Below are 15,096 nucleotides of genomic sequence, written 5' to 3'. Positions count from 1 at the left end.
GACACACATCACTGGATGTGACCTTTTCTCAGTTACTGGCAAATATGTCTCAGATATAAGTGGTAACAATATATTCCATTTATATCTTAACACTAGGGCAGGTTTTTCTTCATACTGTGATACCGAGGCACTGATTTTGTTCTGCAGCAAAGATTTTTTTTTAACACAGCAACCACTTACAGCGTCCTCTTCTTACAAAACAAAATTTATTTAAGAATAAATCCATTTACTTTAATAGATTTAATGGATTTAAGTATAGCAGCATTCAGAGTATTTCCTACTATTGTTAATGCTCTAATACGTAGTAGTAATATTGCAAAATTATGAACAATAATATTATACACGTTATACTGAAATTATAATATGATTGTAATACCTGCTTTATTGTGATATATGGTAAGTGTTGTTTAACTGTGAAAATATGTTTAATATAAATGACTTATTCTGTTTCATTCATGCTACAGCTTGGAAAATTAACTTTGCTAAAATAAATGTGAAACAAATAATAGTATGTCTAAAGTATACTAGACATATTTTACAGTAAAAAATGTGGAAGGATTTTTTTTTTTTACCAGAGACAAAAGTCTAATGATTGTTTGTTCATGGTCTTTGGCATGTAGGTGCACAAATTCCTTACTTCTCTGATGTAAATAAGATAATCAGCAAATGACAATGACATTACTATGTGAAATTTCCATGGGTACAGAGAAACAGATACATCTGCATGCACTTTACCTTTACAGGAAGTGTATCAGTGGTTGGGGGATTTCTCGGGGCTAAAAAGTCCAAACACTCTGGTTTGCTGCACCTGACACTTGCAACGTTGGATATAATAATGTCTGGATATTTCTGAGAGTTTGCGAAGATACAGAATTTTTGTGGTATGAAAAACAATATGCAACACACTGTGCTTACCAGTCACTGCTTGTTTCAAAGACAGCATACTCTAAATCTAATAGTTATAATTTCATTGGTATGCTTGCAAATACAATCTTATTTTTCTTAATGCATAATAGTACCTAACTAAGATGTATATGAGGTGTGATTTGGGGTGCAACTTCTACCTAGTTTCCTTACTAGTTCTTCACATACACTTGCATGTTTAGTTTGTGATCAGTTGCTTTGTGGTCTGTTCACTTTTGGACTTGAAAAATCTTAAAATAACTTATAATAAGAAATTATTCAGAAATTAAAAATCAAAATTAGTATGTCTAAGTGGACCATATTTATCAAAAGGCAAACAACAACAATTACAAAAGAAAACTGGCCACGGGAACTGTTTTAAACAACACTTAAATTATAATTCGTTGTCAAGCTGAACTACACTATGTGTGTGCGTGTGTGTGTGTGTGTGTGTGTGTGTGTGTGTGTGTGTGTGTGTGTGTGTGTGTGTGTGTGTGATATTTCAATTATTCCTTTTTTCTTTAGGATTTTTATTAGATGTTTATACATTCACTTGATCCATGGGAACTACAGACAAATCTCCATATCTGTGCTGGGGAAAAAATATATAGATCACCATATATTTACTTGAAATGAGGAATTTATATATTTATATATATTTATATTGTTTATATTCATATAAAAACGAAAAAAAAAACGAAAAACAAAAACAGACTTAAATGGTTTGAAATGAAACCTTATCATTAATCATTAAAGATGTACAATGGATAAGATTTGTAGAAAACAAGCGACATACAGGAATGAATGTTATTATGTTCAATCATTATTGTTACATGGGATTAAAAAATTGACAAAAGGTGTTATATTTTCTGTCTCTCTGTATCTGTTAATTAAATTGAAATATGCGGTAAAATTAAAATGAATCATAATTAATAAGTGAAAATGTACTGTTTTACTACATAAACACAACATTTAGGGAATATTTCTGTGCCATGTGAAGAGCCTCACGGTCAGTGTGCATTATTCTCCATCCTAATCCCCCTTCACTTTCCCTGAGCCCCTCACACTCTTTCCCACTGTATCGCGAGAAATTGACTGGGACAGGAGGCAGAGAAATAATCATATGCTTATAACACATTGAGAGATCAAAATACACGTTATAGATGCTATATGATTCATTTTTAGAACGTTAACTATTTATTGATGCATAACGTTAGATACGGTGGCTAGTCAAAGTGGAATGAGAACTATTACTGAAGGCAACAACACTGGCTTCTTGTCTAAACAACCAGCTAGCTATGTAGCCGCCGAGCTAGTTAGCTAGCTAGCTAAATCTGCAACATAGCCAGTTACGTAGTTTAGTTAGCTTTAGCTAGCTAGCTAGCTAAAGCTACTTCAGAAAGCCTTGGTTAACATTTTCGACTCCGCTTTATTTTTTTTTGTCCCCCCGAACAACAAGGTAGGACGCTTTTTTAATAGTTGTAACTAAAGTAGACATGGCTAGCTATCTGTCTAGCTAGACAAGTGGCTTTTATTAGCAAAAGTTCCAGGCTAGCTTGTTCAGCATATTGACAGCATTAGCCCGTTATTACGCTAGCCTAATAGCTTTAAATGCTTTTAAAATGCTTTAAATTCTCTAATATGTCTTTGTAATCCCAACGTTAGCTGTATGTTCATATACGACATCTGTATATTGTTATAGCAGCGAGGCCTGTGTCTGAGGTTAATTGTTGTTTTCCTCCATATCTAGCTCACATAAGCACAGCGCAGGTCTCCAGTTACACCCTGACCCGAAAATGGTGAGTCCACGCAGGTTTTTTTTTATTTTATTACGTTTTAGAATCAACTAGTGGCGTGAAATGCTATCATTGTTTGTGTAAAAGCAAGCTTGTTATTCATCTAGCTAGGAGAGAAAGAAAGAAATTGTAAGCAGTGTAAGTATTAGTTATAACTCCGAGCTGTGCACCTTTCATAACAACCAGCTTGTGAGTACACAAATTGTAGCAATCAAGTTACATCACACAGGACTACTCAGCTAACGCTAGAAAAGCCATTGCTACACAGATGAACAAGTTCCTGATTTATTGTTGTTGCCAAACATCCTTTCTTAGATCAAAACAGACTGGGTTGTCAGAATAAATCAGTGAAGACCCATTACATGATTAATCATTACAGGTTGTAGGATGTCTGCCTTTATATAAATATTAGTTTCAAATTAAGGACCATGACTTTTTTCAAAGCTCTTATTAGCATTCATGTCAAGTGAACTACACTGGGTACAGGGGTCAACAGGTTCTGACCCCATACATGTACATTTTTGATGCAGGACCTCTCATCCATGTATCTCAATCTTCTTTATATCATAATACACTATAAATCTTAACTGTTGGCACAGTTATCTAGAATATCTTTGTGTTCTGTAGATTTTCTTTTTAGTGCAACTAACCTGATCCAGCATGGTATATTGAATATGATCTGGTTGGTCAAGTCCCCTAGTGGAACTACCTGTATACCCTTATAAACACCTTTGAGATGAACTGGAGCACAGACACCGGTGCCTGACCTCACTAATACCATTGTCTTAATGCACGCAAATCCCTACAGCCACTCTCAAAAATCTTGTGGAAAGCCTTCCCAGAAGAGTGGAGGTTATTATAACTGCAAAGGGGACAAATCTGCAATGGGTATTTATCGTATATGCATATATGATTTTTATCTTCAGTTGTCCAGAGTTTTTTTTATATCACAGTGTATATAATCTACATTATTTATATAAAATTCAATATCAACTCACCTTTCCCCATATATGTGCAACTGTTCATTTCTTCTATGTTGTCACTGTACCTTGTCTTGTACACACTTTGTTAGCTGTAGGAGCAATAAAGCTTACATTTATTTGAACAAATTCAAAAATATGTTGCAAGAAATTAGTCACCCTTAACAGCTGCAAGGGCGAACCCAGTAAAACAATGTTTCATTGCTTAGCTTTTGTGCATTTACCATTGACTACAGCATTTTATATTTTTAATTTTTTTATTGCAGGCCATGGATCCACATGTCTGATTTCTTGGAGAAGCCTGCTTAGCTCTGATTCTCACTGAACTCTAGCTCCCCATCATTCTTTTGATGTATTCTAAAGTCACTCAGTATGCAGATTCTTACATATGGATTTAAGTTAGCACTCCCTTTTTTTATGCAGAGTGCGCAACCCTTTCTAAAGCGGCACAGTTGTTTCTTAAATGGGGACAGACTGTCATCGCACTTTTTTTGGTCCATTACTTTTCCACGGCCTGTGTAAAGCTTCACCCCATGAACAGAGCGTGCCTTCTCTTGACCCCATTAGCTTCTGACAATCGCTTGATCCTCGATCAGAAGGCTTTAGTGATTAGTCTGTAAATCACAGAAAATAAGTCACTTCTATAGTTATGAACGGCTCCTTATTACCCCCGCCCAGCCCACGGGCTGCAACAAACTCATCCACTCTTCCTCCATCCCCTTCTCCCTCGCCTTCTCCTCCATCTCCCTCATTGCTTCCACTTTCTGTGCGTCCCCCACCTTTACCCCCTCCAGCTTCTGGCCAGCCACTGTCTTCTCTGTCTGACACACCAACCCCCTCACCTTCTCCTTGCCTCAGCTGGACAGAGTTCTGTGAGTTTCATGCCCGGGTAGCTGCTGGCGATTTTGCCCGTCACTTCAGGGCCTTTCTCCTGGAGAATCCACATTATTCTCCTGATTCTGCTGCTGCTTTCTGCCGCCGTTTCACTGACCGATTTGTTCAGCATTTTGAGAGCGAACTTGAGGGAAGCGGTGCAGTGAGGGAGGGTACAGGGATTTGGGTCATTCAGTCTGATGGCACATCACTGGAGGAAGATGCGACCTCTCCACCACTTCTGCCACCTGATGCTGTTGCAACCTGCCTGCCCACACACATCAGGGCTCCACCCAAGCCACTTTCATCTCGGCAGGAATCAGACACTCGATGTGCAGACAGATTTCAGATTCCCAATGTTTTCCAGGACTCATATGCTCATGCACAAATTTTGCCACCTTCTTCTTCTTCGTCTTGTTCATCTTCAATGGGTGGGAACAATGGTCGAAGGGAAGATAGGGCGTTGACGGTTAAAAAGTATCCTGGCCACTTGCCTGATAATGAAGACCTGGAAGAAGAGGAGGACAGTTGGGTCGGGCCAGTGACAGGAGAGGAGGCGGAGTCAGATGAGCTAGTGGGGAAGGATTGTGAGGCAGAGGGTAACACTCTCACAGACAGACCTGACAGCAGCCTGACGACACCACTAAGCCCTGCTGCTGGTGGACCACTAAACTCTGGGTCAAAGGGCATCATCCCAGGTGCAGGTGGTCACTCCAAAAACAAGTTAAAGAAACGCTTCTCCCTGCGCAATGTTGGCCGCAGTGTGCGGGGTAGTGTGAGAGGTATCCTGCACTGGCGGAGCTCCTCTAGTGAATCACCTCAAAGTTGTGGCTCGGCTAATGCCACGCCACTGCCCTCCAGTTACAGTTACACTATGGGCCTGCAGGATGCGAAGAGGAATGCTCAAGGTGCTCCATCCTCGCTTCCTGTCTCACTTTCCCTGCCCCTTTCACTCCCTCACTCATCGTCCTCATCCCTGCCACCGTCATCCTCCAGCAGCGCCACGTCTCTCTCCCTCTCTGAAGCTCGTGATCGGAGGAGGAGTAATGGAGAAGGTGAGAAAGAGAAGTGGACTCACAGGCTGGAGAAGCTGCGACTGTCCCGCTCTCCACCACCAACCCTACAAGCACCTGTTGGACCCACGTCATCCTTGTTGCCCTCTGCCCTACCATCTAGGAAGACAGGTAGACTTGTACGAGAGGGAGGAGTGAACGTCAGCTCCTCTGCAGATGAATTTGCTGGCTCTCTCGGCTTTCCGGGCTTCTCTTTTGGTTTGCTCCACCATGGCATGGACAGTAACAATGCAGTCTCTGGCTCCAGTGCAGAGCAGACAGGTGGAATGCCTCCTCCGGTCGCAGTGGGGGCGATAACTGGACGGGGCACACGCTGGCACAAGTGTCGACTGGTTCTGAAAGAGCGAGACAAGGAAGGAGGCGAGAGAGGAGAGGAGTACTTCCTAGAGTTTTACATCCCTCCAAAGGTAAATGGAAAATCAGATTTCTAACGGATAGTCTATAAGTCTAATATACTTATGTAGGCACTTTTATGCATTGCGTTGTGTTTCACAAAACCTTGACAACTTTAAAAGTAGTAAGCTGTGTATGATTATGTTGTACTTATTATGTTGATTAAAATCATCTTGGTATCACCCTATTGTTGGAAATGTGTCTGTGTGGCGTTGCAGTGTATTATACATGAAGTCGGAAAAACATTTTTCTGTGATTTCCTCTTCAGGCTTCGAAGCCCAGACTAACTATCCCATGCTGCTGCATCTTAGAGGTCAGGAGCACCACAGCTCTTGAAGTGCCAGACAAAGAAAACACTTTTCTTATGCAGGTTTGTCTTCACAGGTCTCTCAGTCTCTTTAGGTGCCTATTGACAGAGGTTACTCTCACAAGATTTTAATATGATGATTCTATAACAAATGTTTGTTGCCTTTTCTTTTTTTTCTTCAAATAATATCTGACTTCTCGTCCATCTCTTGCTTTCTGTCTCATGTTTGTCATTGTTGTTCTATCAGTTGGAAGGACAGGTCCAGTATGTCATTGAGACCAGAGATGCTGTTCAGATGAGAGCTTGGCTGAGTGACATTAGAAACAGCATCTGTCTCAGGTAAGATACATTTAGTTATGCTGTTGATATTGGTGATATAATGATCAAAGGAATTGATTATTAGAGAAGTGAGTGTGTTTGTACCAAATACTTTGTTAACTGCAAAATAGAATCACTATTTGGCAATAATTTGACAAATAATAGAATCTGATAATAGCAAAAAATCTGGCTTCACACAGTTAGTAATTAATGTTTGTTCAGGTAGCATTGTTGAGGATGTTTTTAGTGGTAAGTTAATTTAATGCTTTCCTCTGTTCTGAGAGGGAGCCAAGCTTTTCTTCTTCTTATGTAACATTTCAGCATAAATGGATGTTGGAAAAAAATGGCATTTTAATTGTGTATATATAAGCTGTTTTTATATTGTTTTATATTGATTTACTTGTACTGTAGTAATACAGTATAAGAGGTAGTATGCTGATACATTGAGTAATCTAATAACTGTTATCCGATGTTTAGTGTGCTTGTAGAAACACTTATTCTTTGCCTTTTGACCTCAGTGAGCAAGAGGATATCGAGGGTGTGTGTGGTGGAACACAGACGGACCTCAGCAGCACACCAGAATTCAGCGACCGTCTGTCTCAAGGTCAGTGTAGTGAGAAGAGGTGAGCTAAAACTATATTAGCCACTGTTCAGTTTTAGGGTTGGTACTAGCTATGTTGTAGTAATTTAATAGAGGATTTAATTGAGGATTTATTTTATTTTTTAATTTTTGATTAGGGGGGCACGGTGGCTTAGTGGTTAGCACGTTCGCCTCACACCTCCAGGGTCGGGGTTTGATTCCCGCCTCCGCCTTGTGTGTGTGGAGTTTGCATGTTCTCCCCGTGTCTCGGGGGTTTCCTCCGGGTACTCCGGTTTCCTCCCCCGGTCCAAAGACATGCATGGTAGGTTGATTGGCATCTCTGGAAAATTGTCCCTAGTGTGTGATTGCGTGAGTGAATGAGAGTGTGTGTGTGCCCTGCGATGGGTTGGCACTCCAGGGTGTATCCTGCCTTGATGCCCGATGACGCCTGAGATAGGCACAGGCTCCCCGTGACCCGAGGTAGTTCGGATAAGCGGTAGAAGATGAATGAATGAATGAATTTTTGATTATCCTTCATATTTTATGTATGTTTAAGTACATACGCAAAGACAAATTCTGACTCTGAAATTATGTGAATTTACACTGATCGTATTCCTGAAGTATAGCTGTTTCACAGCTTTTCATTACATAAGGACAAATAAATATTGTGTTTTTTTAATGTACAGTTTGTTATGGTGGGGTGGGTGGTTCTCCACTGCTGGAGCAACTTCCTCCTGAATTGCCACCCCGCGCCCCTCTAGATGAACCTGATGGTCGACTGCTTGGCGGAGGTGGAGCTAGTCTTGGCATGCCATTCCCAGAGACGCCTGATGCCACAGGTATCGCTTAAAGACGCTACAATTGAAAGGCTTACAATTAGTCGGTCAAACAGTTGTCCACTGTAAAGGATGTTATCTCACATCCATACAGTCTCTACCATACGCTTTTTTCATACCACAGATGTCCTTACTGTTCTTTTGCCTTTTCTCAGGGTCCTTCCTGTTCTCAGAGGGCTCAGCATCAGAGACAGTGGAACACCCATTAAGTGAGTGTCAATGGTTCCACGGTACCTTGTCACGGCTCAAGGCAGCCCAGCTGGTGCTGGCAGGCGGCATGGCAAGTCATGGTGTCTTCCTCGTACGCCAGAGTGAGACACGGCGTGGGGAGTACGTACTCACCTTCAACTTCCAGGGCAAAGCGAAAGTGAGTCCGCAGTCCGTTCTCTTCCACCGTTTTTTTGGGTAATAGTTTGAATGAGAAGCACCCTTAAGATACTACTCTCTTATTATTTTCCCACTTCTCAATTTCTCATCTCTTTATTTATCATTCTCTTTCCACTGTGATGTCAATATCTCTCTTTCCTGCTTGTCTGCACAGCACCTGCGCCTTTCTTTAAACGAAGATGGCCAGTGTCGTGTGCAGCATCTCTGGTTTCAGTCTATCTTTGACATGCTGGAGCACTTCCGGGTGCACCCTATTCCCCTGGAGTCTGGGGGAGCTTCAGACGTCACCCTCATCAGCTTTGTTGGTGCCACGGCTGCCCGGCAATCAGGTATTGACACCCAGGGCCAAGGCTAAAACCTGGAGGAATGGAGGAACGTTTGACTGTGATGGCAGACTGGAGTAGCGTTTGGGTTTTGTTAATAGGTTTTGGAAAACGTTCAGTGTATCCAAAAATTCCAGAATGCTTTTTTCATTGTGTGCATAGGCCTGTTCGATAATGTGAATACACCTCTGCAGGCCACTGCATGAGCTTTGTGACATTGTAGTAGTGCTAAAATAGAATTTTATCCACATATCTAGCCGTCTCCTGTTGCCAGCATGGTATGCGTGAGTGAAGGTTGCCATTTGCTGGCTGTGCATGACTTTGCTTTTGACATTTTTCTAATTTTGTATTTGTATTTGCTTAGTGTGCATGGCCTGATGTATACTTGTCTCTTTCTTGCAGTACCATTACCATTCTATACTCACATCCACACTTTCATCCTCAAACTATCTATCTTATGATTGTATTTATTCTCTTTCCTCTCCTCTAACATTTCAACCTTTTTGCTTCCTTCAATTTTGCTTCTGTCTCTTTCCCAAACTCTTTTTTGGCGCTACATCTGTGTGAAAATTTTCATACTTCTGTCATAATTAGGCCTAGCTAGTATAAAAACTGTTTTGCTGCATTGCTGATTTCAAGAACATAAAACCTTAGATAATAAAAAAAAAAAAGAAAAATACATGGCATGGGATAATGACATTGCTGGTAGTGGAGCTGCCTCACAGCTCCAGGGTCCATGGAATGTCCATTTTACACGTGTTCTCCATGTGTCTAAGTAAGTTTTCACAGAGTACTCTGTGGTGTCTGCTGTCCAATACTAGTTTTATTCCAACCTAGCTCCCAGTCGTTCTGGGATAGGATCCAGAGCACTTTGATATTGACCAGGATAAAAGCAGTTGCTGCAGACATGTGAAAATTAATGAAAAAGTGAGGTTTTGGTAACAGGTACTAACAAATTACAGGTTTTTCAAATAAAGTTAAGATGCTATAATATACATACAAGTTACTTTCAAATATATTATTATTATATTTTCTTATACTACTCATAATGTAATATTCAAACAATAAAATAACATCTTAAGTCTTTAGTGCCAATTAAACAAACAAATACAGAGTAACTAACAGTCTAAGGTGGCAGATGAAAATTGAGGATTCTGGCTGTAACAAAGCTGCCTGTTTAATTGCAGAAAAGTATCACACACAAAAAAAAAGTCCATGAGTGACTTTTAGCCCTCTGCATTATGTTTGGTGGGCAAAGTAGTGTCACTCATAAGAGAGTGCTTTTCTGATGCATTTCCACATGCCGAATCTAGCTTTCACCTTCTCTTTATTCCCTCCCATACATCTTTCCTTCGATTTATACTCCCGTGTCATCCATCTTTCTTTGTATGTGCACATCGACCTTTTGCCCAAACCCCTGTTCCTCAGGCCTCTCTCCTGCTAGTGCGTACCAAAGCTCTGATTGGCTGTCTTTGTTGTTGTTTGTCGTTGGGTCATCTTCGCAGGCCGGGACAGGGCAGGCAGCCGGCCCACAGTCTGTGATGTCATCACCACGCGCCACCCTGACTCTCCATCAACCCCCATCTCTGACTGTGTGTAAGTGAGACCAGATTTAATAGAGAGAGAGCAAGACAGAGAGAATGTAATTAAAGTATGACATGAGAAAGACAGCATCTGACATTAAAGGGGTAGACACCAAAAGGTTACAGGACACAGAAAAGGGAAGATTTATCTTACGCTGTTTGAAGCCTGCAAATCTTTAAATATGTGGACAATAGACATAGTACTTTAATCAAGTACTCAATTAAAATAGTATACAGCTAGAAGACTAAACATGACACAACAAAACCTATAGCGTATGAAAGGTGAGGTGATAGAGATGGTTGGGATTGGAGCAGCAGGTCATCCGTTCACCTCAGATGCACATTTTGTCTGCCTAACTTTCCATTCACGTTTGAATTTTAGTTGCATAGATCCATTGTAGATTTGTCGTCACATGGAACATTGCTCACTTTAGCTTGTGATTATCATATCAGCAGTTCAGCTTTCCATTTAGTAATTGATCTCATATCACACATTTGACAGACAACACGCTCTTTCTCCACACCTTCTTTAAATACTGTTGTTTCTATTGTGTATTTTGAGTTATGACTTGAAACAGCTCTATAATGTAGGTTGCATTTATCCCTATTTACTGACACACTGTGGAGACAGGGTATAAGAAGTCTGTGTTCTGTGTGTTGACTGATTCCATTACTGGGACACATGCATGTGTTTGCTTCCTGGATCTCTCATGTAGTTTGCCATTTATTTCTCTCGTTCTCTCTCTGTCTCTCACTTTCTTTCCCCCCTTTCACCCTTACCTTCTTCTTTGACTTTCTCACTCTGTGAGACTTTCTCACTACCGCTTTTTATATTTACCTGATTTTTCCCTTTTGACTTTCTTTCCTGTTTTGCCTACGTTCTTTCTATCTTTCTGTCTTTTTCTCTTGGCTTTTCTGTCCTTGTTCCAGACTTGACCAACAGACCCCGTAGTCCCCCTCAGCCCCCGCCTCCCCCCCTCCCGCCAGGGCGCCCTCCACCACCCACACCACCGCAGGAGCGTGTAACCGATGCGGAGGCCATAGGAGGAGGAGCAGCCAGCGGGCCTGAGGAATGTGAGGAACGTGAAAGGGACACACCTCTAAGACAGCTAGAAGGAGCAGAGGCCGAAGAGAGAGAGGGAGGCCGGGCCAGAGCCATTGACAACCAGTACTCCTTCTTCTGAAAAGCAGAGGAGGAGAGCCAGTCACAATCAGTATTTTTCACTTCATAGGAAGAACTTAAGGGGTTGAGGGAAGCATTACTAACACTATTAAAAAAAGCTTTTAAAGAATGATTTAAAGAGAGATATGGAGGGAGACACATATACACACACACACACACACAGTTCATTGAAAATTAAACATAAACACTAAGTAACAGTACACTAAGTGGAGATTGGCTGAGGAAACATTTGTTAATGTTACACTACATTTATTTTCATTGTTTTCAGTATTAAACGTGTCTCTTGTTCTTTTGCATAGGATGGTACAGTCCTTCCGCTTTGTGCAATCACACTGGATGGTACTCGATCACCACGTGGTGCTATCATTTATACACAGATGTTTCAAATTACATACACTCAATCATATTTTCCCGGTACATTTATTTCATTTTGTGTTTGTTGTTTTATCGTTGGATCAGCTGCCACTGAAGAACCATGATTGTTGCAGTTTGTTTCAGTGCTAGACTTCACACAAGACTGCTGCTTGCCAAAATAACTCATCTGTGAGTCAGACAAGATATAAAACATCTCAATGGACATCGTTACCTCAGTGCCCTCGGGCTGTATGGGTACAACTGCTGATCTGAGACCTTAGAATAATTAATGAAAAATACATTTAAATTGGCTGCTCCCAGATCAGCAGTCTTGCAGTGAGATGCTTGAGGTGTTTGAGCCCTGATGTCTCATCCACTGCTTTGCTGAAATGTACACAGGGTTGGAAGATTATTATGCAACCAAATCACAGTTTCACATCTGCAACATGCCGATGTTCTTACCAGACTCTCACATTGATAGCTGCGTGTGAGTCTTTTAATTTGGTTTGATAGGTTTGGGTAAAAGGCTAAAGACAAATTAATTAAGACTCCATCAGACTCGACTGGGAATTAAAGATGTGTATGCATGTCAATTTCAATTGACTGCTGGTTAATGTAAAAAAACACGTGAAAAGTGATTTGGTTCAAAAATCCTGAACCTATCTCTTATGTCAGGAGACATTCTGTCTTTCTCTCTGTATATTTCTCATTCTTTGTCTATATACAGTAGTTGCATTTTATTCATCTTCGCTATCTGTCTTTGACATCCCCTCAGAATATCATCTCTCTTCTCAGTTTCAGAGTACTTATATACACACACACACAAACACCTGCACACTGTTTTGCTTTTGTTTCTTTCAAAAGTCCAGAGGAGGGAGAACGTTGTTAATTTACACAAGAATTAGTTTCTTATTGAATATGATATGGAAGACCGTGATAATTGATAGTAATAATTGTCTAAATAATAGTATTAATTTTATTTTTTATGTTGTTTTAAAAATGCCTTTGTTGTATGTCGTATATTCTGTGTATGCATAATATTGTTCTCCAGACTGAGTTTCACATTTTTGTGCCTTTATTTTTTGTATAGCTTGTGATCTCCCTCAGCCTGTCCCACACTAGTTTCCTCTTTTGCCTTGTTAGTTTCCTCAAATTTCAAGAAAGCATTTTTTTTAAAGAAAAAAACAAAGTACAAATGGCACTTAACTCCCTGTGCCTTCCCACATTTTGTCATCATTCATTCTGTCAACTTTGGTTTTGTCCCTTAGCCCTTTCCATTTTACTCCTTCACCCATAGCGCCCACATCCCAGGTTTCTCATATCCTTGTCTTTATGTAGTCACCTTAAAAAAAACAAAAAAAAAAACAGTATATTGCCCCTTTCCTTGACTAATGAACTTCTATTTGTGCCTTCTCGCTTTCTCCTCTCTCTCTCTCTCTCTCTCTCTCTCTCTCTCTCTCTCTCTCTCTCTCTCTCTCTCTCTCTCTCTCTCGCTCTTTCTCTTACTCCTCTCTCTCTCCTCTCTCTGTGCTGGGACCGTGTGTTGAAGTGGACTGTGTTGTCCACTCTGTGTAATTAGTTTCAGGTACTACATTGAATTTAATAATAATGATAATACATGACAATGGTGATATAAATATACTGAAACATGTTTTGGAGTCCTGTGTCTGTGTGTAACTGCAGTGAAAATCCATATGAAAAAGGTGAATGCAGCTTTAACAAGAATATTATGTTTGTAATGTCTCTAGTCCTATGATAAACCAGTGGGATTTATACATAAAAAGCCTTTAGGATATCATAACTATTTGACAGATTGGTTATTTATTTACAAGAAGAGTATATGACAGTGTGGCATTATAAAATGGTACAATTCAAGTCATCAGATAGTCATCATGTTTCATCAGCTTTTCCATAAGCTGACTAAGGTTGTAACTTTGCCTAAGATTTGTAGCCCAGAGAAGATGAGTGAGACTGTCAAAACGCTATAATATTAACAATAAAGCTACAAATTCTGTGTTACGCTTAAACGGTAATTAAATTACTTTTTACTGAAGTCCCTGGTTACAAAAAGGCTTAAAATTTTGATTTTTGAGACCCCTGATCTAACTGATGTGATACTGTTTTTACTTCATTTGAGATCCCATGGCTTTCGAGAAAAAACTATTACAGTAGAACATTGGCAAGTGATGAATATGTGAAATATTAATACAGTTCTAATACCTTAATGTAACAATAGTGCTTAAAGTATCATCTTAACCCATATTTTCATTCCAGTACAGCTTTGGACTGAAATAACAACAAAGTGTTTGTGAGGCTGTTTTAATCCTACTCACCCACTTTCAAATAAATTTTGACCAACCACCCACAGGCCTGCAGAAGGTTTAATTAATCTCAATCACTAAGAACCCAAAGTTATGGGAGAGGCTCCATGTCCCCCTACGACCCTGTTCAGGTACAGAAAATTGATGTTTTTTTTTTTTTACAAGAAGAAGAAAACTGAGTGGCCATAGTAAGTGAGTCATGCAAAAACTTCAGTAGGTTATGAGCCAGAGCATTTAAAATTTGAAAGTGTCTGTATAGCACATGAAGGGCTGATTATAGATTGCAGGGGAGTTTAAAAAATTTCTGTAATCGAGATAGGTGGTAGTGTTCTGATACTGTGACAAAAATCTGTAGGTATTGTTGGTTTCTGGTGGATGGGCTGTGAAGGTGTTGACTGTGTTTGAGATGTCCAGTGTAAAGGGGATTTTTAGCTCCTATGAATAAATTCATTTAAAGATGATGGGTCTTCATTTAGGAAGAGATGTTAGAAAAGATATACTGTAGTACAGTAACTTCTATGAGTGGGTATTAAGAGCGCGAATTTGTATCAACAGTGTATTTATCTTCTTACAGAACCCAGTGGTGTTAGTATACAAATAAACCCAAAGTAGTATAAGACCTGACTTCTGAGGAGCTCCACTGAAAAGATGAAACTATACTAAATGCTATGTGGTAAGATCTTGTTGCATGGAGTGGAAATGATATGGAAGATTTTAGACTTTATAAAGATGACAATTTATGTCTTAGCTTTTCCTGATTGTCATGGCTTGTCTTTAGAATTGCCTCTTGCATATTAATAATAACCCATTCAAAACATTTTCCCATATTTCTGATAGTGCAGATTGGGGTCACATTAGGATACTGAATTGAATGAATATTTAAAAA

At 40.0% G+C, this 15,096-nt stretch overlaps 1 protein-coding gene across 1 annotated transcript; it reads left to right on the top strand.

Annotated features, from left to right (window-relative positions):
• The first annotated feature begins 1,955 nt into the window (after positions 1–1,955).
• On the top strand, positions 1,956–11,444 carry sh2b1 (SH2B adaptor protein 1). The gene is made up of 11 exons (XM_060891953.1): positions 1,956–2,362; positions 2,654–2,702; positions 3,946–6,032; positions 6,287–6,388; positions 6,573–6,664; positions 7,162–7,247; positions 7,910–8,062; positions 8,215–8,426; positions 8,601–8,775; positions 10,275–10,365; positions 11,283–11,444. Exons 3-11 carry the CDS (start codon positions 4,329–4,331, stop codon positions 11,302–11,304), a joined length of 2,637 nt encoding a protein of 878 aa, XP_060747936.1. The 5' UTR covers positions 1,956–2,362; positions 2,654–2,702; positions 3,946–4,328; the 3' UTR covers positions 11,305–11,444.
• The last annotated feature ends 3,652 nt before the right edge of the window (positions 11,445–15,096 follow it).

The sequence above is a fragment of the Tachysurus vachellii genome, chromosome 18 (assembly GCF_030014155.1).
Source record: "Tachysurus vachellii isolate PV-2020 chromosome 18, HZAU_Pvac_v1, whole genome shotgun sequence".
Lineage (NCBI taxonomy): Eukaryota > Metazoa > Chordata > Actinopteri > Siluriformes > Bagridae > Tachysurus > Tachysurus vachellii.
Note: the sequence above shows the minus strand (reverse complement) of the source record. Positions and strands in the feature narration are given on the sequence as shown.

Bases quoted from the DNA above. Each gene is read 5' to 3' on its own strand.
- sh2b1 (XM_060891953.1), top strand. From the start codon at position 4,329: ATGAACGGCTCCTTATTACCCCCGCCCAGCCCACGGGCTGCAACAAAC. The intron at 6,665-7,161 runs GTAAGATACATT...TTTTGACCTCAG, and splicing joins AGAAACAGCATCTGTCTCAG to TGAGCAAGAGGATATCGAGG. The intron at 8,776-10,274 runs GTATTGACACCC...TCATCTTCGCAG, and splicing joins CACGGCTGCCCGGCAATCAG to GCCGGGACAGGGCAGGCAGC.